This window comes from Hoplias malabaricus, chromosome X1, assembly GCF_029633855.1.
Source record: "Hoplias malabaricus isolate fHopMal1 chromosome X1, fHopMal1.hap1, whole genome shotgun sequence".
In the NCBI taxonomy this organism is placed as follows: Eukaryota; Metazoa; Chordata; class Actinopteri; order Characiformes; family Erythrinidae; genus Hoplias; species Hoplias malabaricus.
The window spans coordinates 500,423-514,898 of record NC_089818.1 but is presented as its reverse complement, the minus strand read 5'-3'; the positions used below and the strand labels follow the sequence as shown (position 1 = coordinate 514,898).

At 40.0% G+C, this 14,476-nt stretch overlaps 1 protein-coding gene across 1 annotated transcript; it reads left to right on the top strand.

Moving 5' to 3' along the window:
- Positions 1-320: 320 nt before the first annotated feature.
- Positions 321-5,267, top strand: pnrc2 (proline-rich nuclear receptor coactivator 2). Its single transcript, XM_066652965.1, has 3 exons — positions 321-508; positions 1,566-1,782; positions 2,294-5,267. The coding sequence occupies exon 3, from the start codon at positions 2,315-2,317 to the stop codon at positions 2,789-2,791; it is 477 nt and encodes a 158-aa protein (XP_066509062.1). The 5' UTR covers positions 321-508; positions 1,566-1,782; positions 2,294-2,314; the 3' UTR covers positions 2,792-5,267.
- The last annotated feature ends 9,209 nt before the right edge of the window (positions 5,268-14,476 follow it).

Below are 14,476 nucleotides of genomic sequence, written 5' to 3'. Positions count from 1 at the left end.
CCAGCTGGCAGTTGGTGTTTTTCAAAACTAGAGGTTAAAGTGAGTTGCCATTGAAATATGGAGTGGAAAATTGAGTTATGGGGGACTTTGGGTACAAAAGCGTACCAAAAATGTAAAATTATGAGTGAAGTAGAATAGAGGAAACAAAAACTTGAAAGTGAGACGACACAGTTTCCTAGCTAATGACGTAACGAAAGCAACCAGAGCAGGCAGCAACAAGCCCGCCTCGCTTTCCTATTGGTCGTTGCGTATAGATACTCAACGCTGATAGGCTAGATTCTGCCAGACGTGAACTACATATTCTTGGTGGAGAAGCCATTTTGTTGTACGTGAGATAGAGACGGAGGAGAAAAGACCGAGGAGGAATTAAGAGAGAATTTTCTATTTGTTTTTGGTTGCAGAGGTTGCTTATACGCCGTGAAAATAAGGGTTGCCTTTGGAGTTGTGGAACAAATAACCGGCCTATAGCAAACGGCGGGCTTTGACCATCAAAACCCGGGGGGAGTCGGTGAGTGGATGTTTTTCAGTCGGTCCTCTGTCTGTTACCGAAGCTCTGCGCCGCCATGTCGGGAGCGAGCCCTTTGTTTTGGTTTAGAGCCAGAATGAATTACCTAAATTTATGTTGCTTATCGTGTTTTTTTCCGTTCAAGACATTATTGCATTTATTGGCCTTTAATATCTGGACGATTTGAGGTTAATTGTCACCACTGTTGGTTAAACAACTTTAGTCTCTTACCTTCTAATTACGTTGTTTTAATTACCTCTGAGGTGTTTGGGTAACGTAGCTAACTAAGATGTTGTTTGTGTAACTGAGCATGTTTTCCAAAGCAAGACTCGATATCAGCTGATGTTTTGTTAATTCTTTGTCTACAGAAAGGGTTAATTATTTTCTGTTCTCAACCAATAATTTTTTTGCTGTCAGGACTGCACCGGATGTGTCTGCCTCACAACTGCAGCCTTAAATTGTTGCTTAATGTTGTGACGTAGGAAAACCTACCGCTATCAACCCATGTGTTTTGAGGATGGTTTTGGAACACAAGTTAGCAAGCAAAAATGTATATTTCACGCTTGGTACGAATTCTAGCGTCCATAACATCACAAGTAGAGGTTAACTCCCATTAACGTCTTTTCAATTGAGGTTTCCTTTAAAAGAACTGACTTATGGCTTCTTTAAACGTTGTCCCACAGCATTATTTTCAGTCAATTCGGGTTTTGTCTTCCAAGAAGGGCATTTAATTTAATTAAAGGGCAATAGAATTTATTTAATTAGTTAAAATTAATTTATTTTAACACCCCCCCCCCCCCCAACAAAAAAAAAATAAAACAAAACAAAACAGGACCATGTTGAACTGTTTTGTTGTTATAGGAAGAGACTCCTTTTGTTCTAATCTGTGGAACTCGCTTCCTCCTTTTGTTAGTGCGCATCGTGGGGCAGAGTTTTAAAAGCATCCAGAATGTCTTTTTATTTATGTAAAGAGTATTTTTTCAGTAGTGTCTAAATGTATTATTATTATAATTGAATGACCAGAATTTGTAACACGTCCATTAATTTATTGTTGCTACAGATTTGACTTCCCAGTTCACCGTGTGCCGGGGTGAACTGATGTTCAGCTCGGCTTCACGACAAAACACCACTCGCCAGCACATGAAAACCTCAGACACTGTGGGCCTAAAGCGTACAGTGAGAAGTAGAGCTGCTACTTCGAGGACCTGGAGCCCGATCGGAGAAGAGAAATTAAGAAATAAACACATCTACGCACACAGCTTGCTGAACACAAAGAGGTATGTCTGCGCAGAAAAACAAGTCGGAGTGGGGGGATGGGCCAACGTCTGGCTGCTCTGCACGTAGAGCACTTTGATACTGGCAAGCGAAAGTATCACAGCCGGATATATAACGTTTTCCTTTTTATTCTTCAGTTTGAAAACTTCCTTCTAATCACTTAGTACTGTAGAATGTCTAATTCATATCTCTTTTGAGTCTGCTCTAGCCATGCCCCCCCCCCCCCCCCCCCCACACACACACTTTCAATGTACAGTTCTACAGCTGTAATAGTGCAGTTTTAAATACTTTAATGGATTTTACATTTTTAAGTAGCTTGGTTCTTTTCTTTCTTTTATTCAATTTTTGTTATTATTGCTGCTCAGTTTGAATGTGTAATTTTAACCTTTTTTGCTGGAATTTTAACCTTATATGCTTACTGTAGAAAAAATTGACTAGGAAATGACACATTTTGTAGCACAGTGCACATTTTTCACTTGTATTTTATTTATAAATCTGTTTTTTCTCATTAAGGTGACATCCAGTGTGAGCATTATGGGAGGCGGTGAGAGATACAACATTCCAGCTCCACACCCCGATCACTTGGCGCCGAAGAAGAACCCCCAACTCGGCCGTTCCAGGATGAGGAACCGTAATTCAAACAGCGGAGTGGTGGGAGGGTCACCTGGAGCCCCAATGGGCTCCCACATCCTCCGCAGGCTTGAGAAGAGCGGCACGTTTTCTTGGTCTCCTGAGGCGCGGCAGGCCGTGTCAGCGGAGAAAAAGAACAGCAGCTCAGTCCGATTTGCCTCCCCATATGACCAAAATTGGGAAGGAGCGGTGTCCCACCTGAATGAGCTCCTAGCAGCTCAGTGTGGGCACAGTTACGCAGGGGCCAAGTTCAGCGATCCACCATCACCTAGCGTCTTGCCAAAACCTCCCAGCCATTGGGTTTCTCTACCCATGGGCCCATGTGATGGCCGTGAAATGATGGCCTTTCAGATAAAGAGCCTTCTCAAAGTGCAAGCATAAGAATCACCCTTGACCATGACCTCTCAAAGCCAGTGATAAGTTTTCTTTTAGTTAAACAAAAGCCTCCACTTATTCTTTTCACCCCCCCTGGAATGCTGCAGTGGTGCAAGAATATTTTAAACTTGTTTTTAATTGCTGGTTTTCTGGACCTAGATTAAGCCTAAATCTTTTCAGGGATTAGTCCATACTTGACCTTTGTCTAAGAGGCTAATGATAGACTTCTGTCTTAGGCCCAGATTAGACATGAATCCAGACTCCAATCAGATTCTCTCAAATGTGCTTAATCTTGGTCTAGGATGCTGAAAATAGATAAGTTTCTTGAGCCAAGATTAAGTATAAATCCTACACTAAAAATTTTTAATGGTGGTTAACCATTTTGATACGAACATTTCTAAGACATAAATTAGGCTTAATTCTGGTCTAGGAGACCAACACCTTTTGTAGTAACCCAAGAGATTTTGTGCTGTAGCAGCCTTGCAGGTGGGACAGGTATTGGTGGAGTCTTACGCCTTTTTCGATGAACCATTAACTGGATTTCCTCCTCTCTTTTGTTGCTCAGATCCTGTTTTTTGTTTTGTTCCTTTTTTTGTTGGCCGTTAATGACCGTATGCTGCGATTACACATCAGTACTTTGACTATGCTTCAGTCTCCAAATTGTACATTTTCACTATGAGGCTTCTCGTAAGCCCTCAGCGTGAGGGTTTTTAGTCGTCTTCATGTCTTTATGCAAGGGCCTCTTGGTGCTAAAGCACATCAATTTGTAGCAGACTGGTCTGTAGATTGGAGAATACCATGCCCTTTCTGTAATGGGGAAAGAATAAGCTGCTTGACCACGTTCTGAAGAGACCAGAGCGAACTGATCATGGAAGAACAGGCCGTGGTGGTGTTGTTGTTGTTCTTTTTCTTGTTCTGTATGCTGATGACTTCATGTTAGACTGAAGAGTGCAATTCTTGCCCACAGACCTTGTACTTTCAACACCTGTACTTTTTTTAAAATATGCGCTGTGCGCACTGCACTATGGGTTTTGAAATTCAAGGTTTGTCATAACATTGTCCCTGTTGCGTTAGGTTATCAATCACAAATGTTTTACGTTTACTAAAGCAGTGTAGCTGGACCGAGTCCCCTTTGCTGATTACGTGGTTGTAAGTGCCATACATGAGCCACAGCTGAATCCTTTCTAGAAAATCGATGAATTGAAAACAATCAGTTTGTATATTTTAAGCACTCTGAGCTTGACGCCACCTTCTAGAAACCTCTACATGGCAAACCACAGAGGAAGGTCCATGCTGCAGGACGCAGGGCTGTTGTTGATGGTCCTTGTTTTTGTTTTGCTTCATGGCCTTGTTTGCGATGTGGTGTGGGGTGAGGAGATGGTGTCTTGAAGCACTGTGGGACATGAGTTTAGAATGTTTACATGTTTTAAAAAAAGGAAAAAACCAAAAGGTCTTTATTTAAACCCAGCCAAAATCTTCCGCTTTCTTCCTTTTCATGCTCAGTGTCCACTTTACATTTAGTCTTTAAAAGTAGCACAAAGTTCTTCCTGTGGCAAAACCTTAATGATGCCCCCCTTTATCCCTGCGTGTTTTGTTTAAATGCGTATTAAACAACGTGGAGCTCTTGGTACCTCTCTGTTGCGTGTAGAGTATTAACGGCCATCTGAAAGATGACAAAACAAAGATGAAAATTCGGATGCGTGATGGAGCCATGTAAATAATGAAATGTATAAAAAATATTGTAGCATATTGTACATTGTGCAGGGTTGTTTTAAACCTGCTGATAAAGTATTTTTTAGTAATACACTGAATGTAAGCCATGCAAAGGTGTGGCTTGATTTTAAAAATGCTGAAATTATTTTTGTTTAAAAAAAAAGTGGAAAAAAAGAATATTTGCCTACAGCACGTGGAAACCCTTGCACTGTGCCACACTTGACAGTGATCTTGCACATGATGCTTTTATATTGTATTATACGCAGTATAGTGGGAGAAAACAAGCTTTAAGTGCAAATTAAAAAAAAGAAAATCTGAAAATTTAACAGGGACTTTTACTCTCCCACTCAGCCCTAACATTTCATTTTATAACACTTCAAGCACTTTCTGCAATAGAAATAACAGGGACCAGGTTTTTATTATTTTTAATGAAATTTCAAGTCATTTCCTTCAAACTATATATTTTTATTGTAACAGTAGCTTTGTGTCCATGTGTCACACTTTCCTCTGCAGTGTGATGTTCTGGATACACGTTGCTGTGTGGGGTTTTATTGTTTTTATTTTATATTGTTCTGGACACTTATTGTTTCTGAATTCTGTGTGTGGGTAAAAGTCTCTGAAATGAATTGGCTTTGTATTTGTCCCAAACTTTTAAATGTCACTTAGAGGAAAAACTAAAGCCCTTTTATTGTAATTGGTGTTTACTAAACTTGTTTTTGACATCGCTGAATAATTTGGTTTACAAAGATAAATAAATCCCTCTTCCCTCCCCCCATATCTTGTCTGTGTTTTACGTAATTCCTCTGGCTTCATCTTTCATACTCCACCTTTCAGTCTAATGAACTAAATAGTGGTATGGATTTTTTTTCCCAAATATTATGCACCCATTTGTCTAACTGCTTCTACAATTGAGGATCCTGAATCCACTCAATCACTCTTTTACTGTGCCAGTGGGTACTTTTTTCAGTCCCTGCTCGCTTACAGTTCCAACCAAGTGACATTCCCCTCTCCATTGTAGTGTTAAAGTAAGCAGAAATTTAACAAAGGGGTTTTTTTTTTTTTATTAACTGCTAATTTTTCCAACTATGACCAAACATTTTCCAGTAATTAAATTGTTTTGCAGTTTCAGTGACATAAACACTTAAGTTCAGAAGGTGGATTCATCAAATCAAAATATATTTATACAGTGCTTTTTACAACAGATGTCACAAAGCAATTTTACAGAGTTAGTGTCAGAACAGACATGTCAACAGTGGCAAGGAAAAACTCCCTCGAGGCTGGAGGAAGGAACCAAGACACTCAAGGGGGACGCATCCTCTGATCAAACTACTGCTGTTATGGTACACTTTAGTATTAACGAAGTAATTGGGATGATTAAGAAAATTTTGAAAATATTTTATTTATGCAGAAATATGTATTAAGTCCCAGGGCTCTCATATATATATATATATATATACACACACACACAGCCATGAGCATCTCTGCATTAGCATCCATTGAATGCATTATGTCTTCTGTACAAGAGCTGTGTCATGTTCACTGTTAAATCTATAAGACATTTGCTTTAAAAAAAATAACAAATTGTAATTGTAAAATTATTAAAAACCGCACTGAGATAAAGTAAAAAAAGGGTCCCTTCGTGTTTGGAATGCGTACCTCACCTCATTTATCTTGCCCCCAAAAACATAAAGAGGTACTGCCATATCGTTGTGATTACATTTTAAAATAATTTGTGGTCCACAAGTTAGTGCGATCTTAATCCTCACATTTAAGGTCGTATGTAGGAAGCCGGCGAACTGTTTAATTACCACAGAAACTCATTTGCAACGCACATTATTTAGTTTTGTAGCTAGTACTGTCTTCTAATTTTGGTAAGTGGTTCGAAACTGCAAAAATAAGTCAATGTTACCCACATACCGAGTATAAATAGAGCAATGTCATCATCTCGGTTTGTGCTTTTAAACATTTGGAGTTCTCTCCATTGTCTAAAAAAACGTAGAGAGAAAGCCTAGCATTCCGGACCAAGCCAGTTTTTTTTATTTATAACTCATTTACAAACACCAGGGCTTCATAAACACATTAAACTGGTTTCACCTCCGCAAACAGACTGAGGAGCAGCAAATGGTGAGGAAGCTTCTTGTGTTTTATTATTACAATCATGGACATCACCTTAAAAGTAACTGAAGTGATTCATTGTAAGGAATTCCTATACATACTTCTTAGCTCTTGTTCTGCATAGTTTTTCCAACTTCACTGCAGCCTCTCTATTAATGGCAGATGCTATTGTAAAAATAATGAAGTGTCAATATTACACAAATAAGTTCAGCAGCAATGTGGGAATGTCCTCCAGAGTTGGTGGAATTATTAAAGTAGGACAGATCACATTCCACTGAATACCATTTACCATCCTGGAGTACATTATTAATCATCATGGTACAGTTTAAATTTCCTTTAGGCTGACCATTCCCCCAGTTCCTGTAGGCAGAGCGTCCTCCATCAGCCCACTCCCAGTCGTCCCTCAGCAGACCGATCCAGAACGATCCACTGCTGTTCCTCCCTTCTCTCTTCACTTCTTCATTTTGGATCTGATCTCTGATGCTGACCAGATCAGTGTAGAACTTCCTGCAGTGACTCTGAGCTTCGTACCAGGTCTTAGGCTCAAGGATTACATCATAAATGAAGGTGAGGTTGGTAACATCTACCGTAAGGAGAAAAAACAAATGTCCATTTTATCAGCTTCGCTAACCATATAGGTTCAGTCTGCAGTACTACCATTACATACTACAGTCCATCTGTTATTTGGCACCCTATTCTTCAGTGATCTGGACCCTCAATGGATCATTCTCAGTGCTGCAGTGACACTGACTGATGGTGGTGTGTTCATGTATGTTGCCTTGGTGTGGGTGGATCAGACACAGCAGTGCTGCTGGAGTTTTTAAACACTGTTCCCCCTCACTGTCCACACTGTTACCCCACACCTACTCTCATTCCAGCAGTGACACTGAGGGGTTTAAAAACTCTAGAACTATCACTGTGTCTGATCCACATAATAAGCCACTCAAATAATGCCTTCTTCCTGGTGGTCCTATGAGCGAATTCTGGAGCTTTGCTTTTTGGCCAGTCAGTGTAGGTTCACGATTACATAGTGCACAATATTGACAATGGCCTGGATGGAGTTGAGATGGAATTTGAAACTGAGAAACAGCCTGAAAGGAACACTTATCAATACACCTTAAAAACCATTGAATACGTTTACCTTGTATATAACAGACGAAATTTCTCCTCTCTGTACACTGAAGACTTTCCCATGAACCATCAGCCTTTAGGGCAGCACAGCAGGGCCCTCTTCCACAGTTCCCCGTCAGGTTACTGAATGTAACATTATCACCATTAGACCATTTCTCACTGGAGTGACTTCGACAGAGCCCAAGCCAGATGTTTTTGCCGTTTTTAATCTTCGCAGCAATTTTGGTGTTGTTGTTATCGTTATGTATGATGACGGGGTAGGTGGAGTTTGCTTTGCAAGGTGACTGAGCCTCGGACATATATGGCATCAACTTCTCTGTGATATTTGGACCTTCTGAGACTGTAGGAGAAGTATCTGCAGAAATTTGTTGTCTGGTTTAATAACATTTTTATTATCATTTGTAATATAGGCATGTGCCAATTTTCCATAAGTTAACACAGTTCCGGGGTCTTAATGAAAGGTCACGCTGTGGTCAAAGTACCACAAGGATCAAACAACACATTCCCTTTGTCACCTTGTCTTAACAAGACCGTTCTAAAGGACTGGTCTGAGTGCCTGTTTCATCATATGAGAATGAGCTACTGTTTACCCTGACCTGAGTAGACAGCACTGAGGAGAGAGAGAGCAGAAGCCCTTGATTTGTGCCATTTTTGCTTAGTTCTCTTTATTCTCCATAAGCGTTGTAAACACAGGTAAAGCACTGTAGTTGGAGATGCTCTGATTAGGGGCCAGTACCGTTCTAAAATCTCAACTCCTGGCATCAGATGGAGAGCAAAATCAAAATGGCTGGTTGAATCACATGTTTTCTGACAAAGGGAGACCACAAAAAACTGACTGGGTTGTCGTATTTCGCAGTGTGTGTGTTGGTAGTCTCCAGTTCCGCAAATTAATGTGCACATGCACTGAAACAATATACTTTTCACAGTATGCCTCCTTTAATCAATCAGTGATTATTCTTCACTTTAAGAAACAGCCGTTAGACTGACACTTAGTGATGTGGACAAATCAGAAAATTGTACCCAAAGCTAAATCTAATCTAAAACATGGCCGCCATCTTATGGGGAACACCCTCTCTACAAAGCATTGACTTGTTCATTCAGGGACTTCAAACAACACACAAATTCTTGATTTCAATTCAGTTTCATCTTATAAAAAAAAAAGACAAATAATAAATTAGTAGATTTATGTATTGCACCTTTAATGATGATATTAAACCTGCTTTTTAGATCTAAGTGACTGTGAATGTGTGCGGATACCTGTAGTGTTAATAAAATAGCACAAAGCAGACTCTGCATTATCACATGGCACTGAATACCATTTCCCAAAATCTGTAGAATTCATCATCACTGTACAATTAGAGGATGGTCGAGGCTGGTACTTCGCCCAGTTCCTGTAGGCAGAGCGTCCTCCATCACTCCACTCCCAGTCGTCCCTCAGCAGACCGATCCAGAATGTTCCACTGCTGTTCCTCCCTTCTTTCTTCACTTCTTCATTTTGGGTCTGATCTCTGATGCTGACCAGATCAGTGTAGAACTTCCTGCAGTGACTCTGAGCTTCGTACCAGATCAGATTCTCAGGGATTAAATTAAGTCTGACTGTTCGGTTACTCACATCTGTGGAGGTAGAGGAGTGAAATTGAATCAGAGAGTCCAAACACAAGGAATTTAAAGGAGCATTCAATCGCTTTTCTAGTGATTCTCAGCTGTATGTCAGGTATTTTGTACTAAGTCTTTTATAAAGGAACACTAGGTAGTTTTATTTTTAAAATTACAGCTTCAGAATCATTGTGATGTTTCACTGACCTCAAATTGGGAGAACATAGCCTCTGTCGAAGCTAATCCAAGCTTACCACTACAGAAACTGCACTAAGTAACCCTGCCCATTGATTTTAGGACAGTACTGTAAAAATAAGTTACACACAGCAACTGTAGGGGGAGACCAGGAGCAAAAATAGTGTTCCTTTAAACATTATATGCTAGTTTTTGCTGCTAAGCATGACTGGTTCTTTGAGTTTAGAAATCAGAAGAATCCAGCAGAGGGCACTGTCTGCTCTCTCATATAAAATAATATTAAAAAAATGCAATGAAATGGCTCAGATCCTCTGGACATATATAAGGCCTGAATGTTACCAAACAACATATTAGTTGTGGTTACCTTTTTTGTAGCACATGAAATTTCTGTTCTCAGTGCAGTTAAGACTTTCCCATGATCCATCAGTCTTCATAGCAGCACAGAAGGGCTCTTTTCCACTGATGCTACTGTTCCTAGTCAGGTTACTGAACGTAACATCATCGCCATTAGACCATTTAGCACTGGACCGACTTCTGAAGAGGCCGACCCAGGCCTTCTGGTGTCCTCTGAGAAGTGTTGCCAGATTGGTGTTGTCTTCTTCGTTGTACACAGTGACCAGGTCAGTGTAGTGCTCTCTGCAAGAATCCCGAGCTTTGGACATGCTTGGGATTCTTGACTCAATTTTAAAGAAGGTTTGTAGATGAGCCGTGGCAGAAAAGACTGTGGGAGAATATTCTAGGGTCAACTTTATGAGCTGTTTTACACAAGTGTTACTACAGAGTACAAGTTTCTCATTGTAAAAACATTATTTATTCATTCATTCATTTATCTTCAGTAACTGCTTCATCCTGATCAGGAGCAAGGCAGGAACACACCCTGGACAGGGCCCTGGGGTCCATCACAAGGCATCACATACCCAGCCACGTAGGTAAGGCAAGGCAAGTTTATTTATAGAGCACCTTTCGTACACAATGGCAATTCAAAGTGCTTTACAGTGCGATACAGAAAGATTACAGTAGAATGACACGTAGCCATTTCACATAGTCAGCGTACCTGCCTACAAGTGTTTTCTGCACTGTGGGAAGAAACCCATGCAGACACAGTGGTCACCCACCAAACTCCTCACAGTTTTTAAAGAGCAAACCCAGGACCTTCAGATGCTGGAGCTCTCAGAGAGTGACACTACCTTCAGCGCCACAGTGCCACCAATTTTAACCCATTGCTAAACATTTGTGCATATTTTAGGTGATTACTTCAGTGAAAGTGTGTAATTCCACCTGCAGATCAGTTGCTTTGTTTCAAGAAATGATGTTTAAAACAAGCACAAATGATCTTCCAGTAGAATCAGACACATTCTTTTTGATAAAATCACTTACATCACGTACAACTCTCTAAATATAAGTTGATACTATTTTTTATAAAAAACAATCTCAGAACTGGACCATAGTTATGTAGTTTAACTCAGTTACACTGATCTTATGTTGAAACCAAAAGGGGGCACTGTTCTGCTTTTATTCCCCAGTCTTTGTTAAACAAAATGCAGAAATATTTTCACCTCAAGTTTCTGCATCATCTATAGAAACCGAACTGTGTCGTTTCACACCATTTTTTCAGCGTGTATGAATTTAAACATCACGTTTGATTCACTTTCATCATCTTAACTGTTTTGACTAAAAGGAATTCAACAAGGAGATGGGTTCTCAGACAGGGATCAACCCTAATCCAACAGTCAAGCTCCTAATCCAACATTGCCATGGTTAATGTTTTAAAACCAGTTGGGTTTTTATTAATTAAAGACAATAAACAGCTTACCCGAGAGCAGTAAGAGCTGCACTGTCCCCATGGCATCAGCAAATGGCATCACCCCTGTGCTGTCCGCTGTGATAAATGACATATTTACAAGTGAAAACATCTGAAACCTTGCCAATGTTTCTATTTCCCTCTCGGAGAAAGTGACTCAGAGTATTATACCATTACTCAGCGTGTTACTAGAAAACCTGACTTGTTTAATACAGATCAAGAATCGTATTCTGTTTGTAGATGCAGTGTTTTAAGAATGAAACCAGGAATATATCTCACAGTTTCACCATAAGTCAGTTATACAGTAAGTTAAGTCTTAATTTTATCAATAACTTTATTTATTTATGTATTGTATCACTTTCTGTAAGTGAATTCTTTTATATCTGTATCTATCTTTTTAAAGTTTTAAATGCATACCAGTATTTCATTTTGAATACTCTTTATTATGTGATCTAGTTACCTACACCTTCACTCCAAACAACAGCTCACTGTGGTTATAAAGTATCAATAGGTATCTTACTTTATCTTTACTTTGTAAATAACTAGATTGTCTCTAAATAATTGAAGTAATTTAATACTTTTTTTAACATATTCTAAGAATGAAAAATTCCAGATACAGATACATTGACTAAAGAGCAATTTACATTAGTTTTAGACGCGGATGAATTCACAAGGAATTAATAACGAATGATAAAAAAATGTCACAGTTAAAATATACAGAGAGTTACAGAGAGACGCCAGCTCTTACCAGTTTTTCAGAAAGTCATACATTAGCATTAACGTTAGCAGGTTTTGAAGGATAAACTCCAAGAAATGAATATGGAAACAAAAAAGAAAATAACAGCAGAGCATGCGAACCTTTTTCATCAGAGACACAGTGACTGTGAACACGTCTGCATCAGGTGTTAAGAAGGCCCTGTTGTGTTTGTCTTTTATGAGTTTATGACTGAGGATGTAAAGCGGAACTCTACTGCAGCAGTGACGTTAACAAAAGACAAGGACGACATAGCGTTTATAGGCCACCGGCTCCGTGCTCAACAGGCAACACACCAACAGCCATTAAACAGGACCAGAAACACCCCGAGCCTGAACATAACCCAAACACCAAACACAGGGTGGTAACAGCACACAGACAGCAGACACATTTGAGACTAGTCTGAGCCACGTTTGGCATTTACAGCACAGTTAAGGCAGTGGCAAGTGTTGCGTGGACTGGATATGTGCCAGAGGCTATGAGCTGGGCTTGATACGGGATGCAGATTGGGCCAGACTTGGGTCAAATTTGATTCGCCCAGGTTTGGTCCACAACAGATTTAAAGTGGGTCAACGGCATCATTCAAAGCCAAACGTGGGCCTTAAGAGATCCACAGATGTGTCACATTGGTGCCAAATCTTTATTGTTATCCGAGCAGGGGGTGACACACACAAAGAGGGTGGAGCACTACATAATACATCATCCTCCTCAGACACAAATCAAACAAGCTCTTTTCTGAGGTGACTGCATGGGCCCAGCCTCCGAAGCTCCTTCCTTTTTTATAGGAACCACGGCAGATGCCACAGTGTTATAAAGCTATTTAAACCATGTCCACATTGGCGTAGTGTGGGTGTCACACAGCTCCAGTTCCTCAGGGCCCTGGGTTCATTCTCCGCCTCAGATCACAGTCTGTGATGAGTTCGAAGTGTTCTTCCTGTGTCTGTGTGGGTTTCCTCCACAGTCCATAAACACATGTTGGTTGGCTGAATGCAGAAAGGGTGTGAGTGTGTGATGCCCTGTGACAGACTGGGTGTGTTCCTGCCTTGCGCCTGATGATTCTGGGTAGTTTCCAGACACAGAACGTGACGCAGTGCTTACAGAAGATGAACGATTATGTACAGCACCTGTCAAATGTTTGGACACACCCACTCAGGGAGGGTTTCCTTTGTTTGGGGCCGTTTTCCACATGTTGTGAATGTACAGCACCAGTCAGAACTTTGAACATCTTCTCATTCAGGGTTTGTTCTTTGTGTTTTATTATTCTCTACGCTGTAAATGAATGTGGAAGACATTAAAACTCTGAAGGAACACATATGGAATTATGTAGTGAACCAATAAAGTGTTAAAGAAACCAGACTATGTTTAATACTTTAGACTCTTCACAGTAGCCCCCTGTTGCTTTGACGACAGCTTCACACACTCTCTCCGTTCTCTCAGTCGGCTTCATGAGGTCGTCACCTGGAACGGTTTTCAGTGAACGGCCGGGGCCTCGTCGAGAGTTCATCTGTAGAACCGCTCCCTTCTGAATGTGTCTGAGACTGTAACTGGGGTTGTACAGAGGTAGGGGCTGGTACACAGTTCTATACAGTGACTAGCTCTACTCCACCAATCACTGATGAGGAGACGTGTCCAAACATTAGACTGCTACTGTGTGTGTTTATTTATATATCTCCACACTTCTGGAAACTTCACACTATGACGTCAGAACATTTCTGTGAGGATTTGATGGGTGGATACCGGGTGGGCTCCAGAGTGTTTTGCAGTGGTTACTCTCTTAACAGTGAGAAAAGAGCAGGAGAATGTGTGATGTTTATATTTAGAAATAAAAGTTACATGAAAATGTATTAAAAACGTTTCAAGTATCAAACTTTGTACAATTAATATTTTAACCCTAAAGAACCAGATTATGAGCTAAACACATTCATATAATCCACAAATCAAGCTTTACACAGTATTCACTGAGAAACGGTGCTTGTTTTTCAGTCAAAACACATCTCACACAAATGAAAACCTCTTTAACTTTTATTTATTGGAAAGAAAATGTGGCATTTTACAAGTTGTGATTACGTTATTTTTAACACTCATTACAACCCCAACTCGTTCAAATAAATGGTATCCAAGCTCAAATATCTTTACAATCACACTTTGTGTTGAGATAAACACAAAAGTATTAATTAGTTTATTAGAAAAATGAGTTCTTTTATAAATACGTTACCTTTAGTTTAAACAAAACAGAAAGCATTTCTAAAGGAAGAGCACTGCAGGCGTTTACTAAAGCTCTAATGTAGCAGAGGAGCTAAAAGAGTAGCTAAATCAGCCCTGTCTTAGTGTGTGAACTGCTTCAGATTAATTTTCTTCACACAGAACCCTGTATTTTGACCTGCAG

Coding starts and splice junctions, on each gene's coding strand:
- pnrc2 (XM_066652965.1), top strand. CDS start 2,315: ATGGGAGGCGGTGAGAGATACAACATTCCAGCTCCACACCCCGATCAC.